General features: G+C 35.9%; 5 protein-coding genes and 1 long non-coding RNA gene across 7 annotated transcripts; 4 read left to right on the top strand and 2 right to left on the bottom strand.

Moving 5' to 3' along the window:
* The first annotated feature begins 2,569 nt into the window (after positions 1–2,569).
* LOC108844448 (transcription factor MYB29) lies at positions 2,570–4,531 on the top strand. The gene is made up of 3 exons (XM_018617707.2): positions 2,570–3,026; positions 3,124–3,253; positions 3,559–4,531. The coding sequence occupies exons 1-3, from the start codon at positions 2,894–2,896 to the stop codon at positions 4,316–4,318; spliced, it is 1,023 nt and encodes a 340-aa protein (XP_018473209.2). The 5' UTR covers positions 2,570–2,893; the 3' UTR covers positions 4,319–4,531.
* Positions 4,532–10,354: 5,823 nt separating this feature from the next.
* Positions 10,355–11,260, top strand: LOC108847352 (uncharacterized). Its single transcript, XR_001948948.2, has 3 exons — positions 10,355–10,754; positions 10,948–11,045; positions 11,126–11,260. It is a non-coding gene; the product is annotated as an uncharacterized LOC108847352 (long non-coding RNA).
* Positions 11,261–11,364: 104 nt separating this feature from the next.
* LOC108847350 (uncharacterized) lies at positions 11,365–12,512 on the bottom strand. Its single transcript, XM_018620571.2, has 2 exons — positions 11,720–12,512; positions 11,365–11,602 (listed from the first exon to the last, which is right to left on the bottom strand). The coding sequence occupies exons 1-2, from the start codon at positions 12,332–12,334 to the stop codon at positions 11,519–11,521; spliced, it is 699 nt and encodes a 232-aa protein (XP_018476073.1). The 5' UTR covers positions 12,335–12,512; the 3' UTR covers positions 11,365–11,518.
* Positions 12,513–12,631: 119 nt separating this feature from the next.
* LOC108847349 (formin-like protein 20) lies at positions 12,632–19,969 on the bottom strand. Of its 2 annotated transcripts, XM_018620570.2 has the most exons (17): positions 19,338–19,967; positions 18,326–19,032; positions 17,981–18,202; positions 15,507–17,893; positions 15,300–15,420; positions 15,137–15,208; positions 14,953–15,051; positions 14,804–14,845; positions 14,609–14,689; positions 14,462–14,512; positions 14,287–14,368; positions 14,056–14,150; positions 13,910–13,981; positions 13,716–13,832; positions 13,556–13,624; positions 13,384–13,450; positions 12,632–13,266 (listed from the first exon to the last, which is right to left on the bottom strand). In XM_018620570.2, the coding sequence occupies exons 1-17, from the start codon at positions 19,408–19,410 to the stop codon at positions 13,064–13,066; spliced, it is 4,560 nt and encodes a 1,519-aa protein (XP_018476072.2). In that variant the 5' UTR covers positions 19,411–19,967; the 3' UTR covers positions 12,632–13,063. The 2 variants fall into 2 exon arrangements, with proteins under 2 accessions (XP_018476072.2, XP_056861479.1); XM_057005499.1 differs by having other exon boundaries at positions 14,287–14,512; positions 19,338–19,969.
* Positions 19,970–21,126: 1,157 nt separating this feature from the next.
* LOC130510145 (formin-like protein 20) lies at positions 21,127–24,347 on the top strand. The gene is made up of 7 exons (XM_057006496.1): positions 21,127–21,199; positions 21,288–22,000; positions 22,186–22,407; positions 22,499–22,849; positions 23,082–23,303; positions 23,510–23,731; positions 23,825–24,347. The coding sequence occupies exons 1-7, from the start codon at positions 21,127–21,129 to the stop codon at positions 24,134–24,136; spliced, it is 2,115 nt and encodes a 704-aa protein (XP_056862476.1). The 3' UTR covers positions 24,137–24,347.
* Positions 24,348–26,014: 1,667 nt separating this feature from the next.
* Positions 26,015–27,410, top strand: LOC108845656 (putative formin-like protein 15b). The gene is made up of 7 exons (XM_057005498.1): positions 26,015–26,206; positions 26,288–26,385; positions 26,481–26,552; positions 26,644–26,760; positions 26,863–26,931; positions 27,038–27,104; positions 27,187–27,410. Exons 1-7 carry the CDS (start codon positions 26,155–26,157, stop codon positions 27,318–27,320), a joined length of 609 nt encoding a protein of 202 aa, XP_056861478.1. The 5' UTR covers positions 26,015–26,154; the 3' UTR covers positions 27,321–27,410.
* Positions 27,411–27,513: the final 103 nt, after the last annotated feature.

The raw sequence follows: 27,513 nt of genomic DNA, 5'->3' as shown, positions 1-27,513 counted from the left end.
ATAGAAGAGTCGGAGACCCACATGCATGAACCTCTCATATGATTAATGTCAATGGGCATATGTCATAGTTGTTTCTCTCCTTTGGCTCCACGTTGTATCATTTCTTCACTTTGTTTTTAGTTTGAATTTATTTCTCTCTATTCTTTTAGGATTCACTAGTGCTCCATGACTATTGCCTGTTTGTCTCAATCTCTCTTTATCCAGGTCCAACATCAATCTATCAGCTCCTTTGTTCTTTTTTTCTAAAATGATGATCTTAGGACTGATCTTACATGCTAATACTATTACAGATCACATTTTATAACCTATTTTCTTATTCACAAGGTATTAAGATTTTTTTTACTAATTCATTAAATCATTCTGAAATGATTATGTATTAAATAACTGTGAATTCTACTTAAGCAATGAAAATCCAATTACGCTTTTAAAATATATGATGTTAACTCAGTTTTCATTGAACAATATTGTACATGCATTACTAACTCAGATTCTTATATTGTACATGCATCACTGCCAATAGTTTTTTGCATCACTGCCAATAGTTTAACAGCCATGCAAGGTGATACTAATCTTATAGTGTATCCGTACGATGATAATATCTGTAGATTTCGTATATTAATCAACATACAATAATGCAAATATCAAATTAGGTGCACCTCCGATCGTCTCTCTACTGCGTCCATGTTTTATCTGTATCAATCATGCCACATTATTTTCAACTTGCATATTAACCCAAAAAATTATTCCATTTCGCACTTGTACTGATCATGAAAGTGACAACCTAAGCAACAAACATGCCAGAAAATAACTAATAAAATATTTATACGTTTTTTTTATTTACTTCGGGGAATTTCTCATTCCTTAACTATAATAATGCAATCTTAGGTGATTTCGAATTTTTATTATATCAGTAGTGAACCAGTTTTGAAAAGATTGCCACTAATAAATGAAATAACAATTTTGGACAAATAATTTCTACTTACCTGCATTTGAAAGATAAAATTAACATAAAATACTTCATGTGACTAATGTTATAAATTTTTTTGAAAATTATTATTATATATGTACTCCGCTAATCATTATATATGGCAAGATTTTATCCCACTAGTTAGCGAGAAAATAAAAAGAAGATTTCATCCCATTTTGAAAATCCAGCCGTCATTCGAGCAGGGCTTGCGTCTCTACTCTCTCTCTAGTCAATTTTAAAGTTGAGATTGTATTAAGCAATATTGTATGTAAATTTATTTATAATTATTTCTTTAACATATGAAATATGCACTCCAATAACATACAATTGATGTGATTTGTTTTATTTCGTTTTGCTTAAAGTGGTGTGATATGTTTCTGTGGGGTTACTTACTATTTTAGTTTAACTCCGCAAGTTCTGAAGAGGCGTAATTAACAGATTTTTAGAAACGAAAAAAGCTACAGAGAAGGCCGAGTGAGATATATGAGAAACGAACACTAATTAATAATTAAGCAAAATGACTTTAATTGAATTATGCGTACAGTCTTTAGTTAGTGTTACTATCCAAAGTGGCAAACAAATAGGACTGATGCTACAACACGTGATGATTCATTTTAGGGTATATATTATTTAAATATTATTTAAATAACAATTGGGCTGAGGCTCAAATAAGTTTTTAGGGGAGATTAATACCACCGACGGTAATTCAATCATGAATTTTCTTAATGAAATATAAAGCATGATGATCTCACGTCGCATGACCAAATAAATGGCAACTTAGTTTTTTTTTTTTGAAAAAAATGGCAACTTAGTTAACATAAATTACATTGATGCACATTTTTATTATAAGTTACTACACATAAACATATAAGGCTTGAGAGGTAAGGTACTACTATATGGATGTAAACAAGACTTCCGACCTTTTCACCGCACTTTTCAGTGATTCGGACATGAACATTTAGGTGAGAATCACCGTGAGAAAGCACCGGAGAGTCATCTGAAGACGTATCACTGCACCTTATAAGTTGTATATCCTTTTCAGATATGAATGTCTCAAAACAAAACTATAAAACAATTAAAAAGGATTCTTAAACTCCGGATGAAAACGAGACATAGTTATTTTTTTTTTATTTTTTTTTTTTGAAAAAAACTAGATGGAAACCATCTCCGATGTGGGCAAAATGCAGGACGCCAATAAAATGCTGGATGTCAGAGAGATGAAAAGTGTAAATAATTAAATTGTTTCAAAGAGGAGAAGAGAAAGGGAGAAATAGATTTATGATTTTACCACAAAATATACTTCTTATATTTTGCATTATAATTTGAAATGATATGATAACCATATTTTCACTCTTTTTGGTCGGCACTGTATTATTATTATTTACTCGCACAACGTTATTTGACTTATTTCATTTTTCTCTATCAAACCATTTGAACAGTTTCAGTAACTCCAAAGAAAAGATATGGTCACTAAACTTATAGAGTCAATATTGTTATCATTATTATTTTAATTTATTTATTCTACGTGATTTTATATAGTATATTGGCACGTGTAAAGTTAATTCATCATAGGGCTTATATATATGCTCATAAACACATATGATTTAGAGAAGTAGCTCGCTATGTCTTAGATCTTTCATATATCTTCGACTTTTTCTACCATTGTTTCAAATGTTCCTGAACATGAAAACACGTAATCAATTAACCATCTATCATAGTTTCTCAGTTAGTTTCATATTCAAATGCATTAAAGTTCTCCTGACCAGATCCATTGGTCTATTGCCTTAAATTAGACGACGTTTCTGTTTATCTTCTTCTTTCATATCAGAGAGAGAGAGAGAGAGAAAGAGAGGGAGAGAGAGAAGAAGAAAAAGAAGAAGAAGAAGAAGAAGAAGAAGAAGAAGAAGAAGAAGAAGAAGCAAAAAAATGTCAAGAAAGGCATGTTGTGTGGGAGAAGGGCTGAAGAAAGGAGCATGGACCATTGAAGAAGACAAGAAACTCATTTCTTACATTCAAGAACATGGCGAAGGAGGATGGCGTGACATTCCCCAAAAAGCTGGTATATTATTTCGACACTTGCATGCATAATATATAGTTTTGTATATATGAATTATGTATGGTCTAGCTCATGATGTTTGTATGGCTATGGTGTTTAGGACTAAAACGATGTGGAAAAAGTTGTAGATTGCGATGGGCTAACTACTTGAAACCAGATATCAAGAGAGGAGAATTTAGCTACGAGGAGGAGCAGATTATCATCATGCTTCACGCTTCACGTGGAAACAAGTAATACACTTCGGTTTACCATTATTTCTGCAATTTTAAGCTTACAACATTAGTTTTAACTTTTTAAATAAATGATATAAAAATATAAGTTAACCTCAAAAAACAGAAGTCAGATTTGAATACATTTTAATTAGAACAAAATACCAATCACCAACTGAACATAATGAATTTATCTTATATATTTCTTAATTTGTGTCAAGAAATATCAAAATAATAATTATTATGAAACATGAGACTAATATTCTAAATTTTAACACATGATCAAATTAGTTTTGCTTTATTATTCTTTTCGTTGTGCGTACAAGATGGTCGGTAATAGCAAGACATTTGCCCAAAAGAACAGACAACGAGATCAAGAACTACTGGAACACACATCTCAAGAAACGCCTGCTCGATCAGGGTATCGATCCCTTGACCCAAAAGCCACTTGCCTCTAACCCTGAACCAGCCACGCCCAAGACTTCTGATTTCCAAGATGACTCAAACCCGAGTAACCTAGATGAGCAATCACACTCGGGTTCCATGTCTCCAAAGTCTCTTCATCTCTCTTCAGGCTCATGCAACAGTGAGGAGACACCGAGAAACTATGGTTCCTTGAAACCCAAGAAATCGAGTGCTACATCAGAACTGTTAAACAAAGTTGCAACTAAGGCAGCTTCCATGGGTAATATCATATCAGCGTCCATGGAAGGAACCTTGATCCCCTCTACAACTCTGTCCCAGCCATGTCTCAATGATGGCTTTTCCGAGACTAGTCAATTTCAGATGGACGAACTCGATCCATTCTCTAACTCATCTGAATATATCGATCATATGAAGGAAGATATATGCATGAACTTTGATCTCAACAATTCTGACTACGATTTCTCGCAGTTTCTGGAGCAATTTAATAACGATGCAGCCGAGGAAGCTGATGACATTATAGGATATGATCAAGATCTCCTTTTGTCTGATGATGTCTCATCAACAAGCGTTGATGAAGACAGTATGATGCGAAACCTAACCGATTGGTCCAATTATCTTCTTGACGATTCCGACTTTTCTCATGATACGAACCAAGATTAGTCGAAAAGAACTTCATATGATCCGTTGGTTGCTTACTGGTTAAATTCGTGGTTTAGCAAGCCCAAGAATAGGGTTTCACCATTATGTATGTTTACTATATAGCTAATAAGGGATTCTCTTAGTTAGAGAACCATGTAATGTCGTGGATCAGTTTGTATCTGATTTGCGGTAGACGCGAGTTTTTTTAATAAAGCTTGTATTTGGTAAACAGCTTTGTATATATACGTATTCTTCATATTTAAATATAAAACATTGTTGTTGAACAAAAATAAATAAATATAAAACATTGTTTTGTTATATTCTTAATACATTTTAGTGAACATAAGCTAACTTTTCTGCATTTGAATAATTCTACCGACCATATACAACTTCTCGGTAGACAAAAAGCCTGATAAAGTTTTTTTTCATTTGATAAAATATTCATAGAGTCTATTGAAATTGTTTTCAGTTTACATATAAAGTATTGTGATATTTCGTAATCATTCGTGGGGGCATCATCCTTTTTCAACACAATTTTGAATAGCAGAATTACTAATAAACGAATAAAACAAACAAGAAAAAATGATGTTCCCAATTTGTGTAATATATGGTCCACAAATTCACCATTTATACTGAAAAGCTAAAGAGCAATAAGTGAGTAAACACAATGTCTTGTGCAAACAAAGCCACTTTTAATAAAACGTCCATTGATGGCATCATTGTTATAAACATCATATAGTATGTGATTCAAGAGAGTTGGTTTTCATGTGGCTGCTCGTCAACGACTTTAATTGCTACTAGAGCTTGATCCGTCCGACCAGGCGGGTATTTATTTTATGTTTTTACTCTTTTTATACTATGTGATATATTTGTAATATTTAAACGTTATTAAAATTTAATATTTGTAGTTATAATAAAAATTAAAATTAAAAGTTTAATAAAATATTTTTATATAAAATTTAAATTTCTTAATTAAAATAATATAGAGGTGGGTCATAATTTTTTCAATTCCGAAATCTTAACATCCCTTAAAAATAAAATAAATTTATAAATATATAAAATATATAAACATATTTGGAAATAAAATAAATTTATAAAAAAAAAATCTTGCGCTGTTGTTGTTTATTTTCATAGTCTGACATGTGGCCGTATAAACATTTTCTATCTGATTTGTGTAGAAAGATTACAAAAATGGATTTGTATAGATATTTGCATTTTATTCTCTAAGAAATATATCTGTATCTAACTCGGTTATATGTTACAGTAATTAATACATGTGTTGATGATTGCACTGCACAATTTACTTCACAAAGAGGTGATATCCATATGATACCATGGAGAACGTGATTGAACATTGGACTTTTAGGATTAATTATGTATGATAGCAATGAAGACTTGAAGTCATGTTTTTTTAATATTTTTCTTAAAAGCTAAAGTAATCCTCCACTGTTTGTACGTGAAGAGAAAAATGGATGTTACAGTTAAGCGATGGCACAATAAAAGAATATATTTTACCATTTCTATTTTCTCTATTTTTCTTACGTTTAATAAATTGTTTCCATTTTTGTAGGTAAGAATTTGAATTAGGAAAATGTATTTATTAATTAGAAAAGACAACATTAATTAATGTGAAAGAAAATTATAGCTTCAGTGGCATTGAAATATAAATAACTTGTAAAATTAAGGGATAAATTATATTTGTACTTATATTTTAATAATATATATTAGAGTTTGACCCGCCCTTTCAAAGGACGGATAAGATTTTTTTTTTGTCATCATCCTATGTATTGATCTTCTTCGTTTGTTAAATGTTTGAGATTGGTTTAGTCAACAAATTTATTAACCCGTCTTTTTATTAACAATATGTTTAAATATAATGTTTGGTTTTTTGTTTTGATTTTAGGTTGTTTTTCTTTTTGGATTTCGGTTTCAGTTTGACTATAATTTTTTTTCTTTTTTGGTTCAAGAGATATATAAACCGTTCAGTTATTTATGAAAATAACTTAATATAATTATACTTATGTTTACCCGACCCGGATCAATGGGCTTAGTTTTTTTTTCAAACATTTATCTACTGAAAATTAGAAATTTAATACATGTATTTTTATTTAAAATTGTTTTTATAGATACATAAATTAAAATTAAAAAATATAATTTGTTTAAAATAAGATAATTCATTTATAAAACCCATAATTATTAATTTTACTTATATTTAAAGCTGTAAATTATAGTAAGAAACTATTTTTAATTTTTATATTGGTCAAAATTTATTTTATTATTATATAAATAAAATATACTTCATTCAACCCGTATCATACTGTATTGAATTATTTTTAATACTCAAATTTAAATATGTAATCATTTCTTATTTTATATATCTTACTTTAATATTTTATTTTAATACGTTGAAGTATGTGGTAAAATTCATGAATGTATGTTATTCTTTAATTTTATGATTTATAAAATATTTAATAAATTAATTAACTTACTTTATATTTATTAGTTGATGTATTAATTTAATTATGAATATAAACATTATGGGAATATTATTTTTATTCTATAATGAAAGAATTAATATTTGTTAATAATTTATTTAATATTATTACGAATTTTATTATTTAAAAATAAATATTAAAAAGAATTTATGTTTACATCTTAAATAAAAAGACATAAAATATATTTTTATAATAAAATCTTAGAAAAGGATACTTGACAATATCTTTTAGATATCTTATTTTCAAAATATTATTAAGTTAGTTGTAAGAGAAAAAATAGGAAGTTAAATTAATTCTATTTTACAAATCTTGAAATATTAATAGATATTTGTTAGATTAGAAAAACATTATATGATAATAACTAATAAAATTATTTTAGTTGGACTGTTATGACTTTTTTGATAGTCCAAAACATAGTCGATAAAAAGTTCTCCTGTTTTAATAGTATAGGTATTTCCTTTTTTTTTCATTCGAAATTTGGTTTGCTACTAAGAATCTCTAGCAGCTTCTAATTCATGAAAACAGATTTAGATATTGGGTGTGATTGGTAATGGCTGTATGTGCTGTCCAGAGCACCATTTATTTTTAAAGCATCAAATTCACAGCAATCAAGCTTTAATGATTTTATAAAAATTACAGCTCCAGAAATAATTTACAGCTGTGTAAGTGCTTTCTAAAACTAAATATTCAGATCAATTTTTTTGAGCTTTCCATATAATTTAGAGCAATAAAATTTAAAGTTAAAGCTAAAAGTCTACAACTTTTTTCTACAGCAAATTTTTTAAATTTACAGCCGTTACCGATCAGACCTATTGTAACGCACAATCAATCCACACAAAATCTTACGTTATCGAAACCTAGAAATCCAAAAACTATTTTGCTTATAAATTTTCAATATACTATACTAAGTGGATGGTGGTGTTATGGGTCTTGAGAGTAAATACTCGTGATCGCTAGTCTAACTACTTAGGAAATACTGTAGTTACGTTCTAAACGGTATTATCAACGGTTGAGTCCGCATACTAAAAAAATTTGAGTCAAAAAGTCCACAATTCCCAGTATCTAGCACAGGTATAAGCAAGAAGACTTATGAGATTTGAAACAATTAATAAACATTAATTTTTCTTAATTAATCGTTTTTTCCTAAAAAGACATTAAAACCTAAAGCGTCAACAGTGTAGCTAGATATAACATCTGATTAGAGACCAATGATAAAAGTGAATCGTGGAAGAGCCTAGAGGGAGGGACAAGGCTGTCACATATACGTGATGGAAGACAGATGAATGATCCCATAAACGTGTACCGTGCAAAGATTCTTGCTACCTAACCTCCTCCCTGGTAATTTGAAACATGTCACTTGTCTTGCCCTTTTATTTTTATTTTTATTTTGTATTGGTGATTGACTTAGAGCGTCTCTAATCTATAACACTATTTTATTATCAAAATCATACTATTTTAGTGTAGTTTCATCACCAAAAATATTCATCCTCAACCATAACATTAAACTTATCACTAAAAACAATTATATAATTATTTATATTTATGTTTTTATTTTTAGTTTATTTAATTATGTGTTTTATTAATAAAATAAGTGAATAGTATTTTAATTGGATGAATAGTATTTTTAATGTGGTGAATAGTATTACACCAAATTTAGTGTGAAATTATAGTGTTGTACTAAAATGGTGTAATTTCTAGTGTTAAATTGGAGAATTTTTTTTTGTCAAAATCACACTAAAATAAAAATTTAGTGTTAAGTTGGAGATGACCTTAAATAAACTTTGGAGTTATATAGAGTAAAAGGTGGGAAACCGGGTAAATATCAAAATTTAAAAAGATGAAAGAGCGAGAAAAACCAGTTAATTTTATTTTTCTTTTCAATTAAAAATACTTAGTGGTTTTTTCTTTCACTTTTTCAATAGTACATAGAGTAAAAGTAAAAGAATAATAGTCAACTTAATTGATAATATTTCAGCTGAACTCAAAGTAAAATTGTTTTACTTCAATATATTTATTCCAAAATGATTTTACAATCATATATAACTAAATACCGGAGCAATGAAATGATTGGACAACAGAACGGTTGGTGAAAGATAAAAATATTTTTCTTATATGATTGAGAATTTTTTAGTATACTTCTAACGGATGCAATTGCATAAAACATAATCAGCTCTTTATCTTCTTACTAAATCTCAATTAGGGAACATGTGGTAATGCTTATGGTAGTGTTCATGTATTCTTAGGGTAAAAAAGTCTTAAATGTGTTTTCATGTGTTTTTACATGTGTTGCTTAGTTATTCATCACAATCGTCTATATATTGCGTAATCGTAAAATATATTGTATTCATCTGATTAAAGTAGAATAGTCTTAGATCATGATGTAATATAGACGGACAAACTGCAAATTTTACTCAAATTTTACTTTTGTGTTATTAGATAAATGTTTTTTTTTAAATATTCAACAAATAGGTAAGAAACTTAAATTCTCTAATTAGAAATCAGTCAACTCAGAGCTTGGGGGGTGTTATTGGTTTAGCTATTTTAATAGATTTGAAAATCCAACTTAAATCAAGTGTTATTGGTTCTATCATTTTAAAATCTAATTTTAAATATGCTGTTATTGGTTCCATGATTTTAAAACCGATTTTAGAATCAAGTGTTATTCAATATTAATGATTTGTTTGAGAATTTGATTTTAATTTTGATTTGAGTGGATTGATGAGTATTTTTGAGAATAAAATACAAAGGAACAAATATCAAGTTAAATCTTGTTATTTTGATTGGATTTGTATAATTGTTGTTTTCCCGATTCTTTATATTTTTGTGCCCTAATAAAGGCGGTTCAGCAGTTGATACAAACCTTGTTATTATGTCTTTTATTCATTTTCAAAAGACACACGTCTCACATACAAACGTATTGCATAGTACATACAAACTTTGCATAATACATGCAAACTAAGCTGTGTTATTAGTTATCATATTGTTGTGTAGAATGGCATGTTTTTGTTGTTGCAGAAGAAGGTCGTCGTGTCTATGTGCCTCAAACACCATTGTAACTGTTGTTGCTGTTTTTTAGCAAAAAGAAAAAGAAAAAAACTGTTGTTGCCGTAGACACAGAATCATTGTTAACGAAGAAGATTTGTTTTTTTTCTGAAATGTTTCCTCACTATTTTAAGACCTGCTAGAATGATGATGCTTATGTTTATCACTTTATGAGCACAAATACATTATCAAATATGAAGCAGAAATCTTGGACATTGAAAAACTTCAGAAGAAAAAAAAAATATATATATATATATATATATATATATATATATATATATTATATCGCATGAAGATGATAAATTAGATCCCAACGCAATCAGAACTGTACTTTCAAATCCATTTCATAAATTTATAATAATCCACTTGTTTTGATTTTAAAATTTATATCATTGATTTTGAAATCTGTTTGCTTGATTTTGAAATTAAGGGGTTTGTCAATTATTTCTATAAATCCAAATTTTTTTATAAATCCACTGAAATACTAGAATTAATAACCCCACCTGGTAAAGAAAAAAAAAACATGCAATATCTGAAATAATTGCTATCCTACACCAGACCAGACCAGACCAGACCAAATCCGGTTCGACAATACCACGATTGTTAATTGGTTATCGATAAACATGGTACCGAGAAGAACCGCGAATCAGTTTAATTACGAAAGTAACCCTAAAGCTACGGAAGTAAATGAATCGATCTCTGTTAGCCCCCTTGGGAGTGTGATTGGGAGGCACAAGTGTGCTTTACGTTACGTCCCGCACGAGCCCTACGACACAGGTGGCGTCTTCTTGGATCTTCAGAGCTCCTCTGTTTCAAAAGGAGTCGAGATTTTTATTGGTTTTTGTTTCTTGCTTGAGAGTGAAGAGAGACTAATAAGGAAGAAGAAGCAGATGGGAGATTTGGCTTTCCCTTTATACTGAGTTAGTGTAGTTTCTATTAAGAGTATAGTGTTTCTCATTGCACTGTATGTGTAATGTGTAGTTTAAGAGATGTTTATTTTGTTATGTGAACTTTTTCGAAAAGTGATATCATTGTTTGGTTTCTCTCCTTGAAAAACTTACTTGCATTTGCTTCTGCTTAAAAGTTTGTTGCTTTATATCTGTTTCTGTCAAGGTTAAAGCGGTTGAGTTAGCAAGCACGTTGTGATTGGATTCTATGTTGATGTGATGGACGGTCGTTTTGTGACAGATCTTCCGCTGGATGTTCATCTTGTAAGCTTAATGCTTCCCTTTGCTTCATTGATGTTGTTTTAAGGTTCACCTGTAAATCTTTAGAGGGCTCTTATTTTCAGATGATAGTGGAAACCTGAACAGAGAGTGCCAACACTTGAGACTCAAGTCTTGGGAGTTATCATCATCTCTTTTACATAATATAAAGAATTTGACATTTTGAAATCCTGAGCTTGTTATGTAATAGGGAATCGAGGAAGCTGTTGCCACTCTTGTAATTCTATAGCAGCAGAAGTGGCTCAGGGATGAAATATATAATATAATAACATATCATTCTGTTCAAGTACCTTTCATCATCGTAAAGTTAGAACAGGGAGAGTCTACGTCTTGTCTTATTTATTAGAGAGATTGAAATGTAAAGGAACTGACAGAAACAGAGTGGACTTTGGTAATAAAGAATATAAAACAAGAAACAAAAGAATCAAGCTAAAGAGAGTTTTTTGAATCATCATCATCTATCTTGATACGATCTCCTTGTGGTGGTGTTTTATCAGTAACTCATTCATTTGAGCAATCTGATGCAATAGCTGAACTATCCTCTGTGCAAAACAAAAAAATAAAAAAAAATTGAGCTAATTAACATTCATGTCTCTTAGACACATTTCATCGAACACTTCGTATGCACTAAAAAAAAAGGTTAAAACAGTTTTGCGCACCTCGTCTCTCTCTTTGATCGCATCTCGAAGGCGACACGCGGTTTCTCCATCGACACGCCTCCGGCGAGCTCGCACACGCATCCACCACCAGACCGCAACGGCAAGGAGTGGATAAAACGGTCGTAGAGTCGTCGAGAACCACGTCATCAAATTCTTGAACTTGGAGTACGCACGTACGAGAAGAAGCTCCCACCAATGCTGGAGCACATCATCAGCCTCACGATGATACAAGACCTTCCTCGGCGGCGGCGGCGGCGATTGTCCACCTGAATCGGACGGCGGAGATTTTTCTTCGTTTTCCGACGGAGGATTCCGGTAAAACTCGCACGCGGCGAGAGGAGGTTGTCCGTCTGAATCAGACGGGAAGGAGAAAGAGGAAGCGGAGCCTCTCGAGGAAGATGACGGGGAGTCGGATTCCGACGGGGATTCGAGGTATCTGTTATCGAATTCGGAGATGGAAGAAGCGAGCTGGAGATTCTCGTGGTTGACCGGCGGGAAGACGAGACGGTCGTCCTTGGCGAAAATTGGGGATTCTCTGATGACAACCATAGACGAAACGGGATCCATGGGCTCGATCAGGTGTTGCTGAGAGTGTCTAACGTCCTCTTCGGCCATTTGATTTGAGGTGCTAGGGTGGTTATAGATTACGTGAGGGAGGAAGGAAGAAGAAGAAAGTTTCAAACTTTGGGATCCCCCAAGTTCACGAGATTTGTGCTCTGTTTTGCTTATTCGTTGGCTTAAAAAATTCGGACATCACATTCGCACGTGCCGTATAACACTCTTCTTCTTCTTCTACTTCTTGTGTGCGTTTGCGTTTGGCTAAATGTTTATTACACAAAGATTAGTTTTTTCTTTTGATCAAAACATATAAGTTTTTAATGATCAGAGATTCAGAGTTAACTGAACAAGAAGAAGAAACTACTATGCCCTGTTATTTATTTTTCACATGACTTTTTAACGATACAAAGTTACACACTACACATCTCACTCTCTACCTATACAACATTTCAATTTATCAAAAACTCCCTCTAATCAGGGAAATAGAAGAGAAAAAAATTATTCTAATTAATTTACAAGTTAGAATTGAATCAATGTGGTGTACTTGTTAGTTATGTAACGTGATAGTGGAGGAAAGGACCTGCCTCTGAATCTTCTAATAGTTCCCCTCGATAGCCCCCTCCCTGGCGAACAGCTCTTCCCATTATCACTCCAATCGTGTTTTAACCTCACAAACCGCCCTGTGCCACACTCTCTCTGTAGAAACGTTTTCATCAACAGCACCACCTGCTGGCATCAAAAAACCACCTTTGTTCGGTTCGCTTTGAGAGTTTTTCTTTTTTGGTGTCAGCTATCATCATCATCAACTGGTGTTTTTGTGAGACTGGCTTCTTTAGCCTTCTCCTTCTCCATCTCCGCTTCTTTGGCCGCCTTCTCCTTCTCCATCTCCGCGTCTTTGACGGCTTTCTTCTTCTCCAGTTCCTCTTGCTTGATGTTCTCTTCGTGTGCTTTCTTAAACAGCCTTATGAAATTTAACAAGGTCGCGGTAACTGCACCAATTCGATCAATCAACAAGTGATGTTATCCAGCTATACAATAACAGTGAACCATTTTCTCTAATGTATTGCACAAAATAGAGAGGATGAAGTTTATATTCCGCGCCAAACCTTGCTCAAATGGACAACGTTTGGGATCCTCGCCAAAATAGTGCGCAAGTCCATCTGCATTATTTCCCTGTCCCATCATTAAAGAAAACCAAAAAAAAAACACCACTTGAGGATCAAACATATGATCAAAATGTAAGAGATTAGGGATCTCTAGTAGAGGTTGTCAAATTACCACGACAGAGTAAAGACTTGTTACAGCTGCTACTTCGCTAGTGGCAACAGAAATAAAGTCCTTCAATGTCTGTCATCAGAAACACAAAACTAGGTTTTATCGAAACTAATCTCAAATTCATGAAGAGTATAAACAAAAACGAAAAAAAACAACAACATACTTTACGGAAAACTTCAGAAACAGGACCATCACTTTCAGATGCAGTGAGCTCCTGGTTCAGTTTCTCCAGTCCTTTGATTATAGCTTGCATTTCCTCAGCCAGCGACTTCAATTGTATCTGAATCGACAGGACACTCAAATGATGAGCCAATTACAACTAAGGAAGAGAGGACCGATAAAGCACAGAAAGCGAACCTTTGAAGCTGATTCAAGACTCTCAAGATCCTTTGGGAAGTCCAGTAGATCTGATCCCTTTGAAGCAAGGACCTAGACACAAGAAAGAGGAAAGTTTAAGGACCCTAACCGGAATCTAGAGGCTGCTTTTTGCGATTGAACTTTACCTTGCAAAGATAGTGCATGAGAGTCATCTTGCTGTTAGCAGCACGCGTATCGCTTAGTTTTGATAAACTGTCTAACTTGAATCCCACGGCAGCGCCTGCATAAAGCAGAACAAGGGTTTTATCAAACCACAGAGGATATGTATTCAGATAAAACAGGTAAATGACGTAGCCAAACAAAGGCACCATTCTGGGATAAGCCCACATTGAAACAGAGAAATTTTTAATACTTACCCCTCGCAGTTCCTTGGTTCAATGTGTTCCCCAGGTAAAGAATCTTTTTCATAATTTCTTTTAGCTTTGGTGAAGTACGGACCTGATGAACAAAGCAACGAGGAGAAAGAAGTCTAAGAAAGAGACATATGACTACACAAAAATTAAGAGTTATATTTTCTTGCAAGCATCTGACCTCCTCACACGCAGAATTTACCGCAGTTAAACTTTTTTTGAACTCTATTATCTGCACAGAAACAACCACCATTAATAATAGGACAAATAAATTTACAACTACACGGACACTGATGAACCACAAATGTTAACAGTAATAACACCGGACCTGAGTACGAAACTGAATCTTGAAGGAAAATACTCTCATCTTCGATTCTACTCGTGGCACCTTCATTAGCTCTAGGAAGTACTGTGGTAACAAAACAGGATGAGAGACCAAAAAAAAGCATTAGCTAAGCAAATTGTTAAAACTATTTTATAGTAAGAAACAGAGATTGGTAATAATTTCGAGATTTAAACAGACCTGCTCACACTTTCCCAAGGTTGCCTTGTCACCAGTGTAGTTCTGCAGCAACACATTCAATTCCAACCAAGATTCAGGACTCGATCTTCAAGTGAATAATGATAGTATTTCACAAAAGACATCAAAAATAAAGAGACAAGTCACGTAACCTTTAGAAGTTCCATCTCTTCCTTGGTTGGACAAAACTTTATAAGATTCTCTATTTGATCACTATCTAGTACAGTATCATCCATTGCCAGAACTGCAGCCTGGACGAAGCAAAGAATATTGTGAACAGTTATCATGCTATAAGAGTAACGACTTGTACTCAACTAAGTAGGTATACGAGCTTACCATCATATCAGGCAGCGGCATCTTTACTTTCGTAAGCATAATTTCCGTGTTATTGGCTCTCCTAAGGTCAATCTGGAAAACCATAAGAAAAAAAACTTAGATCAAACAGAGTGAAATATTTATATTTTATAAAGACAAAAGTCACCATAATATTCAACATTACCAGTTGAACTTTTTCAGGCTTTGCCCCAACCGATTTTTTTCGGCCTCCAGCTTTATCAGCCGGTTTTGGCACTATAGCAGAGAAAAGGGTCTCTATTTCTGATACATCAAACTCTGGTGCACTGACAGAAAAGAAGAAAAAAAGATGATTAATTGCAAACCGATCTCAATAACTCAAGAGCAATGCAAAGATAAGTTAGTCCATTACGTTTGTCCTTGTCTTTGTAACTCGTCCCATAAGCTTCCCTGCAAGGCCCTTGTTACTTTAACCCAGTGTAGTGGCTTCAGAGAAGATTTTTTTTGAGCTGCAGACCCCAAACCTGGACGTGGAAGACCACGCCCTCTTCCTGCACCCTTAGGATCTGGAGGTCCACCACCGGGAGGTCTTGGTCCAGGAGGCGGAGGAGGTCCACCACCTGGAGGTCTTGGCCCTGGAGGCGGAGGTGGACCAGGAGCACGACCACCTGGAGGTGGTGGAGGCGGCGGTCCCCCAGGAACTCTACCACCAGGAGGTGGTGGCGGCGGTGGGGCTCCTCCGCGCATAGGAGGAGGTGGTGGCGGTGGTCCTCCTCCATGCATAGGAGGTGGTGGTGGTGGTGGTGGAGCACCCATAGGTGGAGGAGGTGGAGGCGGTGGTCCCCCAGATCTAAATGGTGGTGGTGGCGGTGGCGGAGAACCTCTAGATCCCAATGGAGGAGGTGGTGGTGAAGTTTTACCAAAAGGAGGTGGTGGTGGTGGTGGAGGTAAAGTTTTACCAAAAGGTGGTGGTGGTGGTGGTGGAGGAGTTCCATAACTCGGTGGCTGAGGAGGAGGTGGAGGAACTGAACGTATGTGACCAAAAGGAGGAGGTTGGGTTGGAGACCCATAACTTGGAGGAGGAGGAGGTGGTGGTGGAGGTAAAGGGACTGAATGTGCTTTACTAAAAGGAGGTGGAGGAGCAGAAAAACCGTTGATAGGAGAGGACTTGGGTGATGGCGAAGGAATAACGTGATCTCCATTTTCTTTTGGTGTATTTGATGAGTTAAAAGGAGGAGGTGGTGGTGGGCGTGGAAAATTGTTAGATGTAGAGCATGCCTCATGAGTTTCAAGAGTTGAAGTATAAACAGACTTCCACGGTGGTGGAGGTGGTGGAGGCGGCAACATGGTTTCACTGTTTCGCCTAACAGATGCAAAAGGAGGCGGTGGTGGAGTAGGCGGTGGCAATGGGAGCTGAGATGTTTGAGAGTGGCTACTAGTTTGGCCCGGTGATAAGCATGCAGACGGATGAGGTGGTGGAGGAGGTTGAGAAGTAGAACATGTCGTAGGAGTTGCAAAAGCTGAGGCATAAACAGACTTCCAAGGTGGAGATAGTGGCAGTGGAGGCAACACGGTTCCACTTTTTGGTTTCTCAGATGCCAAAGGAGGAGGAGGTGCTGGTGGAGGTAACATGGTTCCACTGTTTGGTCTCTTAGATGCAAATGGAGGAGGAGGAGCTGGTGGTGGGATCTGAGCTTTTTGTGCGTAGCTGTCATTTTGGCTCGTTGAAGAGTAAGTAGGCGGTAGAGGTGGCGGTGGAGGAGGTAATGCAGCTGCTTGTGAAGATTGTAAAACCGATGCAGTCTCACTGGTTAGAGAAGGTAGCTCTGGATGTGCATGTGAATGATGAGATGGTGGAGACAAATGATGAGGAGAGACAGGCAGAGAAAGTGGCTTATCCTTTGGGCTAGAATCTGTTGATATAAGGAGTCGACTCCTTATATCTGGTGAAGAAACAGACGCTCTCAGATTTTTACTCTTAGCATCCTTTGTAACCACACCATCAGGTGAAGTAGCTCTTTTACCATCCTTGGTCGAAGCTGGGGCACTGCTAATCCTTGTATGGGGATACGCCACATGCATAGAGTCTTTATACGAGCCCTTATTTGAGGGAATCCATCGAGAAACTGCATTAGGCTTAGCCATTCTTACATTAGGACCCTGAGCTTCTTGCTGCTTAGACTTTGGTTTCAATGAATCTCCAGCCAGTCTTGCATTTGCTCCGACCTGTTTCTTTGGTTTAGCTTGTGCTTTTTCAGATATGGGATTGTCGAGATTGGTATCTGGTTTCTGAGTTGTAGGCTTCTGGGAATCATTGCCTTCTCCATCACCTTTGTGTTGACTCTCTGCTGTTCTAGAATCATTCTCCTTTGCTGTCCTCTTTCGCTGCTCATCACCATCGTCTATTACTATATCCTTCACTGAGACAACACTGGTATCTCCGTTCCCATCTGACCTATACTGTACATCATCAACAGTGATATCTTTAACTGGATCTGTGCTGGTATCCCCATGTTTATGATTTGAATCATCAGATGCACAGTCTAGAAACGCATTGGGCTCCACGTCCCCCTTCCACACCTCTTTACCCTCAGAATCATCTGAAGCAGTATCAACAACCAAAAAACTATCTGAGTCTCCTCTCTTCAAGTCATGCCCATCAATCACATCGCTGAAAATCTCCTCCACCTCATAAAACTCATCAGGTGAAGCCATATCAAAATCGTTATCATCTTCTTCTGACACTGGAGACGTTGCGATAGTAGGCACCACCACAGCATCAGCACCAGAGAAAAGTACCTGATACATATATGAGTATATATGCATTCAAACTTTAACAGCATTGTTTAACGTATGAGAAGAGAAAAATTACACAATGGTCTTTACCTCTGCCTTGAATTCCTTTGGGAACTGGTCCTTGGCGTCCCAGAGTATATCCATCTCATCTCGTTGGATCATTAAAATATTAGCGCGCACAAATGCCGTGTGGAACATGATTCTAAAGACCATCTCCTCACGAACCAAATCATCATGCAAGTGTATACATTCCAGAACTATATCCCCTTGAACACGGCACTGGATATCTAACTTCACCAGGATACACTCTTCCTGCATGATAAGTAAGATCACAAAAATGAACATTAAGCATTTAATAAATCACCAAACGAACTCCTAAACAATGTGATGATCATATGCATATATGTCACTAAGATATAACGGTTTGAAAAGTACCTGCTGGTAAAGGCGAGTGTGTTTCTTTGTCTTTGGTGTGGAAAAGAGAACTACGGAACTCCTGTTGGCTTTGGCTTTAGGGTCCTGACCATAAACCCTAACAATAGGTCTGCAACCTTCTCTCCCTTCAAAATGTGGGAGATCTCTGAGAATCAAACAATCCAGAAGAAGAGGCGTGTCCGAAGGAGGCCAGCCAGAACCTAAATCTCTTCTAGAAATATACTGAAGATATCTGAGCTGAGAAGGCTGCGGGTTCAGAGGAGACAAGAGATGAAGAAGCTCCTTGGGAGCTTGCTTGTGCACCATCTCAAGAGTCTTCTGCTCGCCCTGATACTGCTTCCTATACAACAACAGCCCCGACAACATAAAAGCGAGAACAGGCCAGCCGCCTCTTTCGCAGTGCATCAACAGAACATTCTGCTGACCTTCCAAGGACAACCAGCTCTCGCTAGATTTCAGAAAGTGATGGATCATCTCGAGAGGCAGAAGGGGGCAGCTCTCGTACTGCCGAGGGTAGTCCATAACCGTCATGTCGTACTGAGACAGCACGTCTGATATCTGACTCCGCTGGTCTCCTTCTCTGAAGTTAAACACCATGAAGGACGCTTCAGGGAAATGATCCTGCAGTTGAGCAACGATGCCGCCCAAGTAGAGTTTGTATTCATCCTCTCCCATAACATCATCGCTCGAGAAACAGCAGTCAAAAACTGCAAATAAGACGTGAGAAAGACAAAAAAAAAAAGTCAATCTATGGAATTGTTAATTACTATACCGAAGTGTAATATAGCTTGCTCAAACAAAACAAAACAAAACAAAACAAAAACATTTGGTTCGTTAAAGAGTAGACGACAAAGATAAAGATTCTGATTCCTAAAACTTCTAATAAAGTTGAAAGCTTTAAACAAAGCCTAAGCGATACAAAGTTGAGCTCAAAATGACAACCATTGCCAAAAAGAAAAAAAAAATCTCATCGTTTTTTTTATTCGGACAAAAGGGGAATAATGTATATCACCATAAAGACGCTCGGAGATCTCGAGAAGGTGATCGGGAGGCTTCTTGTAGAAGAAGCGACGGAACAGCGCCATCCCGTTGGCGCTGTCTCTCCTCCGATCAGATCCAAACCGTCGATTTTTTTCTTTTAGTAAACTAATAATAATCCGATCATCCTCGTAACAAACCCCAATTCCGTTGACCTAAACCCCAGATCTCCTTTATTTCCCCCCAATTCTGATGTGCACAAACCCTAATTTCACCCAGCAAACAAAAATAAAAACAAATTCACACGAAATTGGAGAAATCTTCTTTCCTCACTACACCGATAATCCGTAATTCAAAGGCTAACGACGCCAAGTTGTGGAATTTTAGAAATTAGAATAGTTGTTTTGCAAAATTGAATCGATCAATGTACAATGCTGGAACTCATCTCTTTGACGTGGGAACGAAGAATGTTTGAAGCTGAACAAAATTAGTTAGAGGGGGAAGTGAGAGTGAGATTGAAGAATTTCAGGTGAAAGGAAGATGAAGGAGAAAGAAAAGAAAAGAGAATGAATCAATGAAGAGATTTCGAGAAAATCTTCCAGCAGTTTTTGTCCATTAAACATTTTCATTTTTTTTTATTTCGTAACTGGATGTATTTAATTATAGCAACAAGTTTGCATATGAATATTTCCCGACACACGACCATTCTCTAGGTGTTTGTCTAATCCTACGTGGTAATGTCGAACAATATTATTTATAATTACAACCACTTATAATTTTTTTTTAAATCCCAAACGTCATTGTTTAATGAGTGTTTAATTTAATTCACATTTCTATAATGATCATTCGGTAACAGTTATATTTATGAATAGTTTCCACTTCCTGATGATGTTACTAAATATACTTTAATTTCAGTTCAAAAATAAATAAAAAAACTTTAATAAAGGGAATTGTCTTTTCTTATCCTTTTAAAAGGGAATATCTTTCTTTATCAAAAACGACAATAAAAGGTAGGGATACATACAATTCAAACTTGTCCTCTTTGCAAATAACATGCATTCGCAAGCTTTTTTTCATAATAATTACAACTACCTTCTTTGAATATACGAAGAAAAAGATAGATACTTATTAAGTTTTTTTTTTAAATATATATATTAATTTTAGCCAAAATAGAGCTTTCATTAAATAATCATACAAACATAATGATAACCAAGATGGTGGTGGGTGAGAAAACAACTTTAAAAGCTGCTTAAAGGATCTTTCTTTGCCAAAAAGGCCCTAAACATGTGAAGGTTTCATCCAAAGATCCCCACATTCTGTTGATGTCTATACATAGGAATATACTATTGGGCTTAATTTACTTAACGGGCCTTTGGCCTTCATGGCCTTGTCTCTTTGTCTCTCTCCTCTCGATTCTTTTGACTTTTTCTCTTCTTTTGATTTAGACAAGCTGTTTCCGTGTTTTGTCGAATAGATGAATTCTTTAAGAATAGAGTCTGTTTGATTCAAAAAAAAAAGAAAAAGAATAACAGTCTGTTGGAAAAACATTATTTAAAGAACTTTAATCAAGCTCACGTAATCACGATCTTAATCATAGGGTTTAAGTAAAACAATGAAAACGTCTGTTAATATATCCATGATTAAAAGAAAGAAACGGTCTTCTCGTTATGTTGCAACTTATAATTCTGAACAGTCTTTCTCCAAAGTCAACTGTGCTTACAGACCAAAAGAACGTGATCTTGTGATTTATAACAAAACCAAGAACTCTGCTTGTTCTTTTGGTCTCTATCTACTACTAGATCGTCTATTTGGTTCTTGATTCAATGTCGTTGTTCCGACCATATATCTACAAAAAGCATCCGGATTGTCTTCTAGAGATCTCAGAGCGTGTCTACGGTACGTATCACACGTTACAACTACTTTCTGTTTTGTAGCTTTGAATCATTTCGTTAATGTCATCTCTTGTTCGTTTGTCTTATTTCAGTTTTTGACAGCTGTTTATCAAACGATGTAGTCATGGGAGGAGATGAGTACACACTATACTTGGTTGACGTGGTATCACAGCTGCAGGATCATTTCCCAGAAACTTCTTCTTGTGTCTTGGTGTCTAATTTTGGAGAACAACGGAGTCAAATATCAGACGTCTTGTCTCATTACAACATGACTGTAATGAATTATCCTTGTCACTACAAGAGTTGTCCGCTTTTACCTCTTGAGATTATCCATCACTTTTTAAAATTGAGCGAAAGCTGGTTATCATCACCATCACCATCATTTGGAGATCAACGGAATGTCCTGCTGTTGCATTGTGAAAGAGGTGCTTGGCCTCTTCTTGCTTTTATGTTATCAGTACTTCTATTATACAGAAAGCAGTATCAAAGCGAGGAGAAGACTCTTGAGTTGGTATATAAGCATGCTCCTGAGGAGCTTCTTCATCTGTCCTCTCCGTTAAACCCGCTTCCTTCTCAACTAAGATATCTTGAATACATTTCTAGAAGAAACTTAGACTCTGACGATTGGCTTCCTGTAGACACACCTCTTCTTTTGGATTGCTTGGTTCTCAGAGATCTCCCTCGTTTTGAAGGGAGAGAAGGTTGTAGACCAGTGTTAAGGGTTTATGGTCAAGACCCTAGAAACCGTTCCATACTTGTCTTCTCAACGCCAAAGACAATGAAACAAACTCGCCTTTACCAACAGGTACTCATGACATTTTTTAGTTCATACATGTCCTTTCCATGTGATATCCTTGTGATGGACTAATAATTAATTTTACCACATGCATGTAATCTAAGCCTGTTCATATTTCTGTTACACAAAAGCTAAGATGCTTCTCTATTGAAAAAAAAAGAAGATAGTGGTCATTTTCGTGATCTTATCTGCAGGAAGAATGTAACCTGGTGAAATTAGATATCAAGTGCCGTGTTCAAGGGGATATTGTTCTGGAATGTATACACTTGCATGATGATTTGGTACGTGAGGAGATGGTCTTTAGAATCATGTTCCACACAGCATTTATACGTGGTAATGTTTTAATGGTCCAACGCAATGAGATAGATGTACTTTGGGATGCCATGGACCAGTTCCCAAAGGAATTTAAGGCAGAGGTAAAGACCATATATGTGTGATTTTTTTTTTCTGATCATAATATTAAAATGATGCTTGCTAAGTTTGAATGCATACTGATATATGTATCAGGTACATTTTTCTAGCACAGTCCCACCTCCTCCAATGTGTAGAGGAACAACACCAACACCTCCTCCACCTCCTGGTAGTAGAGGGCTTGAGGCATCCCCACCTCCTCCACTTCCAAAAGGAGCTGCAGTTGATCTCAAGGGTACACAAAGAAAGTGTGGCCTTCTATGTCCAATGTATGGACCACCGCCGCTGCCACCACCACCTCCACCTCCAACTATGCGTAGAGGAGCCTCACCTTCTAATACTCCTCCTCCTCCCATGAAGCCTGGAAACCCCCCACCGCCTCCTCCACCTCCTGGTTATAGATGGCCTAGGGTACCGCTACCTCCAATGTTTAGATTAAAACCTCTGGTAATTGCCATATCCTGACTTCTGGCGAAAGCTTTGCTCATGTATGCAGTTATAATTTTTTTTTTTTTTTTGAGAACCGTGTTCTAAGTGACTACCCCACACGTACCTAAAATTTATAAAACATCGTACTAAGAGAAGGGCTCAATATGCTACCTCTTCCCTGCAAGCAATTATCCCATTGCATGTTTGTATTAACTTTTTATTCTTATTATTATCAACTTCTTATCTTCAGTACATTTCTAGAAGACCCATAGCCTCTGAGTGGCTTCCTTTAGACACGCCTCTTCTTTTGGATTGCTTGATTCTCAGGGGTCTCCCACATTTTGAAGGGAGAGAAGGTTTCAGACCAATTTTAAGGGTTTGTGGTCAGGACCCTAGAGCCATAGCCAACAAGAGCTCCATAGTTCTCTTTTCCACTCCAAAGTCAGAGAACCACACTCATCTCTACCAAAATGTACTCTTCAAACCATATATGATTATGATTATGTACAAGACAGTGTCTAGCTAAGAGATACCATTCTCATTGGTCTTAAGGCGGCAGTGTAGTTTTCAACATTTATTTTTTGTCAACTAGTCCATATAATTAAACAAAAAAAGTAGTGTTTTATTTAGAAAGTTACAAAAGTAGTGTTCATTTTTGTGATCTTACTTATCATGCAGGAAGAGTGCATCCTGGTGAAATTAGATATCAAGTGCCTTGTTCAAGGGGATGTTGTTCTGGAATGTGTAATCTTGCATGATGATTTGGTTCGTGAGGAGATGATCTTTAGAATCATGTTCAACACAGAATCTGTACGTGGCAATATTTTAATTGTTCAACCCGATGAAATGGATATCCTTTGGGATGCCAAGGACCAGTTCCCAAGTGAATTTAAGGCAGAGGTAAGGCCATTTGTGTAACTTTTTCTTCTACTGATATTATACATAAAAAAATGATGCTGCTAAGTTTGAATATGGTACTCATACATGTATCAGGTACTCTTTTCTGGAGCTGATGCCATGGTGTCTACTACTATCGCTGCAGCTCTAGTGTCAGATGATGAGAACGATTTTGATATTACTTCACCTGAAGAACTTCATGGGATAAAGGAGATTTTTAGCGATGTGATTGGTGGCACTGCTTCAGATGAACCCAGTGAGGTTCTTGATTCAAATCATAAAGATGGTATGCATGCAGAGACTAGCAAGAAGGGTCCTACTCCAATGCGTAGAGGAGCACCAATACCTCCTCCACCTCCTAGTCGTAGACTGGCACCGCCACCACCTTCTGGTGGATCTTTTCCATGATGGTTCAGCGCTAAACCATCAATCAAACCGAGTGAAGAAACCAAACTCAGAGTACCAAGATTAACTGGTTTGTCTGAGTGCATGTTTTAATTGTTGTTTTCTTTGTTTCAGCAAATAATAAAAGATGTGATTTTCTTCCTAAACTTTAGGACCAAAGCACACTTCATGCTCACATTTCATTTTCACTGTTTTCTTTAATTCCATGTTCGCAATTTGCTTCCTTAATATTGTAATAAACTGTTACATGCATTCAGTCATGTCCTCTTTGCAAATAAAGAACCTACTTCAAGATCACGTAATAGCAATCTTCCTTTGTTTTTTTTTGTTTTTTCAATCTTTATTTGTTTATCAAAGAAAAGAAACGGTTTCAAACCTAAAACTCTGAAAGTCATTCTCCAAAGTCTCCCTCTTCTGAAGTGAAGTCAGATTATCATTTCATCAGAGATGATATACAAACAGAGATCTCATACATATTCAGAACAGATCAATTAGCAGAGGTACTCATGAAAGTGTATGGAACATAACATTTTCAAACAATTTTTGCTCAAGTTTATACAGTCAACATCAGATTCCAATTTAGAAAAACAAGATATTAAAAAATATAAATTATGGCCTTATGTTTATGGGCTTGTGTACATATCTAATTAGGATTTTGTAAAAATACTTAAGAGATAAGCAAAGGGTAATAGAAATAAGACATACAATTTTCAGATCTTTTACACCCCACCCACCTCCAACTATGGATAGAGGAGCTTCACCTTCACCTCTTCCTCCTCAGCCTCATGGTATTAGAGAGCATGGTAAACCCCCCCTCCCCCTCCTCCACCTCCTCCACGTCCTGGTAGTAGAGGGCCTAGGGTACAGCCACGTCCAAGTGGTCATGCACGAAGAGGGCATTCCCTTGTACGACATCTGCCTTTACGTCCAATGTGTGGATCAGACCCTGAAAAAGTTGGACTGGTAATTGCCGTATCCTGACTTCTGGTCAAAGCTTTGCTCATATAGTTAATAAAAAGTGGCAAAATAGGCTCAATAAGCTACTCTCCATCACCTCTCTTCCCTGCAGTTTGTCCTCGTTGCATGTCACTATGCTTCTGTGGTTTAATAGTTCACTCGTTTTGATTTGTGATTGTTCTTATTGTTTTTTTTCAGATTGAACTCAGGAGAGCCCTTAACCTGGAAATTATGCTCACAAAAGTACATATGCCGCTGCCTGATATGATAGTAAGCTCCAAAACTTACTTCACCTGAGTGCAAGTCATTTCTAGTTAATAATTAGCATTTTACCGATTAATTATTCACATTATTTCTCTGCTTCATCCAGGCTGCAGTTCTAGCACTAGATGAAACTGTACTAGATCTTGATCAAATAGAGAATCTTATAAAATTTTGTCCAACTAATGAGGAGATGGAGCTTCTTAAGGTTACCTTTTCGTAGCAATATTAGTTACTTGTGTGTGTTTATTCTGGACATTTTCTCCTTGATTATCATTATTAAGGACTTGTTCTTGGTTGTAATGGACTGGTTTGTTGTAGCACTACACTGGTGACAAGGCAGCCTTGGGAAAATGTGAGAAGGTAGGTCTGTTTAAGTCTAGGTTCCTACTATATAACTCCAGCTGTTTTTTTTTTCTAACTTATGTTAATGTGTGTTTCCTATGTCATCAATTGTAGTACTTCCTAGAGCTAATGAAGGTGCCAAGAATAGAGTCAAAGCTTAGAATCTTTTCTTTCAAGATCCAATTTGGCCCTATGGTTAGGTTCTATTCCATTTACTGCTAAATGATTCTTTAATTTGGATCAATGGATGACAAAGAATATTGTTCCTGTTGTTAATGATGTTTTTCTTGTGCAGATAACAGAATTCAAGAAAAGATTAAATACTGTAATCTCTGCGTGTGAAGAGGTAGTAAGATGCTTGCAAATAGTTGTCTCGAATTTTGGTACAGTCAATATGCATTTCTCTTGATTGCTTTTGTTCATCAGATATTTGCTTCACAAAAACTAAAAAAGAAGTTATGAATGAGATTCTTTACCTGACAAACACATTTAACCAAGGAACTGCAAGTGGTAAGTTAATATATTATCATGTACTTGTTCTGTCTGAACGCAAACTCTTTTGAGGTTGATACCTTAACCTGCTCTCTGCAGATGATGCTGCGGTTGGGTTCAAGCTGGATAGTTTCTCAAAATTAAGTGATACCTTTTCTCCTAACAGCAACATGATTCTAATGCATCATCTTTGCAAGGTAAAACTACAACCAAAGAAGCACCTCATCTAGTTTCTTCTGATTTAGAATCTTTGTCTGAGGCTCTCTTCTTCTTTTTTTTTAAATTTCTCCAGGACCTTGCTTCTAAGGCACCAGCTCTACTGGACTTCCATAAGGATCTTGAAAGTCTTGAATCAGCTTCAGAGGTTTGCGTTTGTGCCTTTTTTTTTCCTTTCCTCTACTCTCTTCGGTTGTAATGGGCTCATCATCATCAGTTTTGTCCTCACATATTTTCAGATAAGATTGAAGTCTCTAGTTGATGAAATGCAAGCGATAAATAAGGGGTTCAATAAACTTGAGCAAGAGTTCATTGCATCCGAAAGTGATGGTCCTGTTTCTGAAGTTTTCTGTAAAGTATGTTGTTGGCTATATCAAATAATCAAAAAAATTTGAGATAAGTTCCATCTACTCTATTAAAACCAGAGTTTTATGTTTTTTTTCTTCTTATGATGACAGACATTGAAGGAGTTCATTCCCATTGCTGATACTGAATTAGAAAAGCTGTTGAGACCTTACTTGCTTTCGGTAAGTTTTTTAACTTCCACTAGGCTCCAAAAGCTCAGTACATTTGGGGCAATGTGCTTGATTGATCACGAAACAGTATGCTGTTTTTTTTTTGTTGATGGGACAGGCAAAAAATGTTGATGCACTTTTGGTTTATTTTGGTGAAGATCCTTCCCTTTGTTTATATGAACAAGGTACATCCTCCTCCTTTTGGCAATGCATAGAAAAGTCCTTATTCGCTTTTTTTTACTTATCTGGTGATCCATGTTGCTGCAGTTACTGCAACACTCTTGAGTTTTATAAGGTCGTTTAAGAAAGCACATGAAGAGAATATTAAGCAAGAGGAGTTGGAGAAGAATGAGAAAGCTGCAAAGGAAGTGGAAATGGAGAAGAAGGATTCAAATTCTTGATTATCTTTGTCCTGTAAACAAGAAAAGACATGTTAACTATGTGATTGCAACTAGATTTCATGTGTGGTTTGGTTTATTACAATCGTCATTTTTTAATTTCTTTAGATTGGCCCGGTTCGACCGGATGGTTTGTGTTGGTTATTATTTTTAAATGATCTTTATGATACAACAAATGAGGATTGGTTTGCTGCTG

This window comes from Raphanus sativus, chromosome 3, assembly GCF_000801105.2.
Source record: "Raphanus sativus cultivar WK10039 chromosome 3, ASM80110v3, whole genome shotgun sequence".
NCBI lineage: Eukaryota > Viridiplantae > Streptophyta > Magnoliopsida > Brassicales > Brassicaceae > Raphanus > Raphanus sativus.
The sequence above is the reverse complement of the archived record's forward strand: the minus strand, read 5'-3'. Positions and strand labels throughout refer to the sequence as shown.

Coding starts and splice junctions, on each gene's coding strand:
- LOC130510145 (XM_057006496.1), top strand. CDS start 21,127: ATGTCGTTGTTCCGACCATATATCTACAAAAAGCATCCGGATTGTCTT. Junction 22,001..22,185: donor AAACTCGCCTTTACCAACAG/GTACTCATGACA, acceptor TCTTATCTGCAG/GAAGAATGTAACCTGGTGAA. Junction 22,850..23,081: donor TGTTTAGATTAAAACCTCTG/GTAATTGCCATA, acceptor TCTTATCTTCAG/TACATTTCTAGAAGACCCAT.
- LOC108847350 (XM_018620571.2), bottom strand. CDS start 12,334: ATGGCCGAAGAGGACGTTAGACACTCTCAGCAACACCTGATCGAGCCC. Junction 11,603..11,719: donor CGATCAAAGAGAGAGACGAG/GTGCGCAAAACT, acceptor TGTTTTGCACAG/AGGATAGTTCAGCTATTGCA.
- LOC108847349 (XM_057005499.1), bottom strand. CDS start 19,410: ATGGCGCTGTTCCGTCGCTTCTTCTACAAGAAGCCTCCCGATCACCTT. Junction 18,203..18,325: donor ACACTCGCCTTTACCAGCAG/GTACTTTTCAAA, acceptor CTTATCATGCAG/GAAGAGTGTATCCTGGTGAA. Junction 14,151..14,286: donor GAACCAAGGAACTGCGAGGG/GTAAGTATTAAA, acceptor TGCTTTATGCAG/GCGCTGCCGTGGGATTCAAG.
- LOC108845656 (XM_057005498.1), top strand. CDS start 26,155: ATGAATGAGATTCTTTACCTGACAAACACATTTAACCAAGGAACTGCA. Junction 26,553..26,643: donor GTCTTGAATCAGCTTCAGAG/GTTTGCGTTTGT, acceptor ACATATTTTCAG/ATAAGATTGAAGTCTCTAGT. Junction 26,932..27,037: donor TGAGACCTTACTTGCTTTCG/GTAAGTTTTTTA, acceptor TTGATGGGACAG/GCAAAAAATGTTGATGCACT.
- LOC108844448 (XM_018617707.2), top strand. CDS start 2,894: ATGTCAAGAAAGGCATGTTGTGTGGGAGAAGGGCTGAAGAAAGGAGCA. Junction 3,027..3,123: donor TGACATTCCCCAAAAAGCTG/GTATATTATTTC, acceptor TATGGTGTTTAG/GACTAAAACGATGTGGAAAA. Junction 3,254..3,558: donor CACGCTTCACGTGGAAACAA/GTAATACACTTC, acceptor TGTGCGTACAAG/ATGGTCGGTAATAGCAAGAC.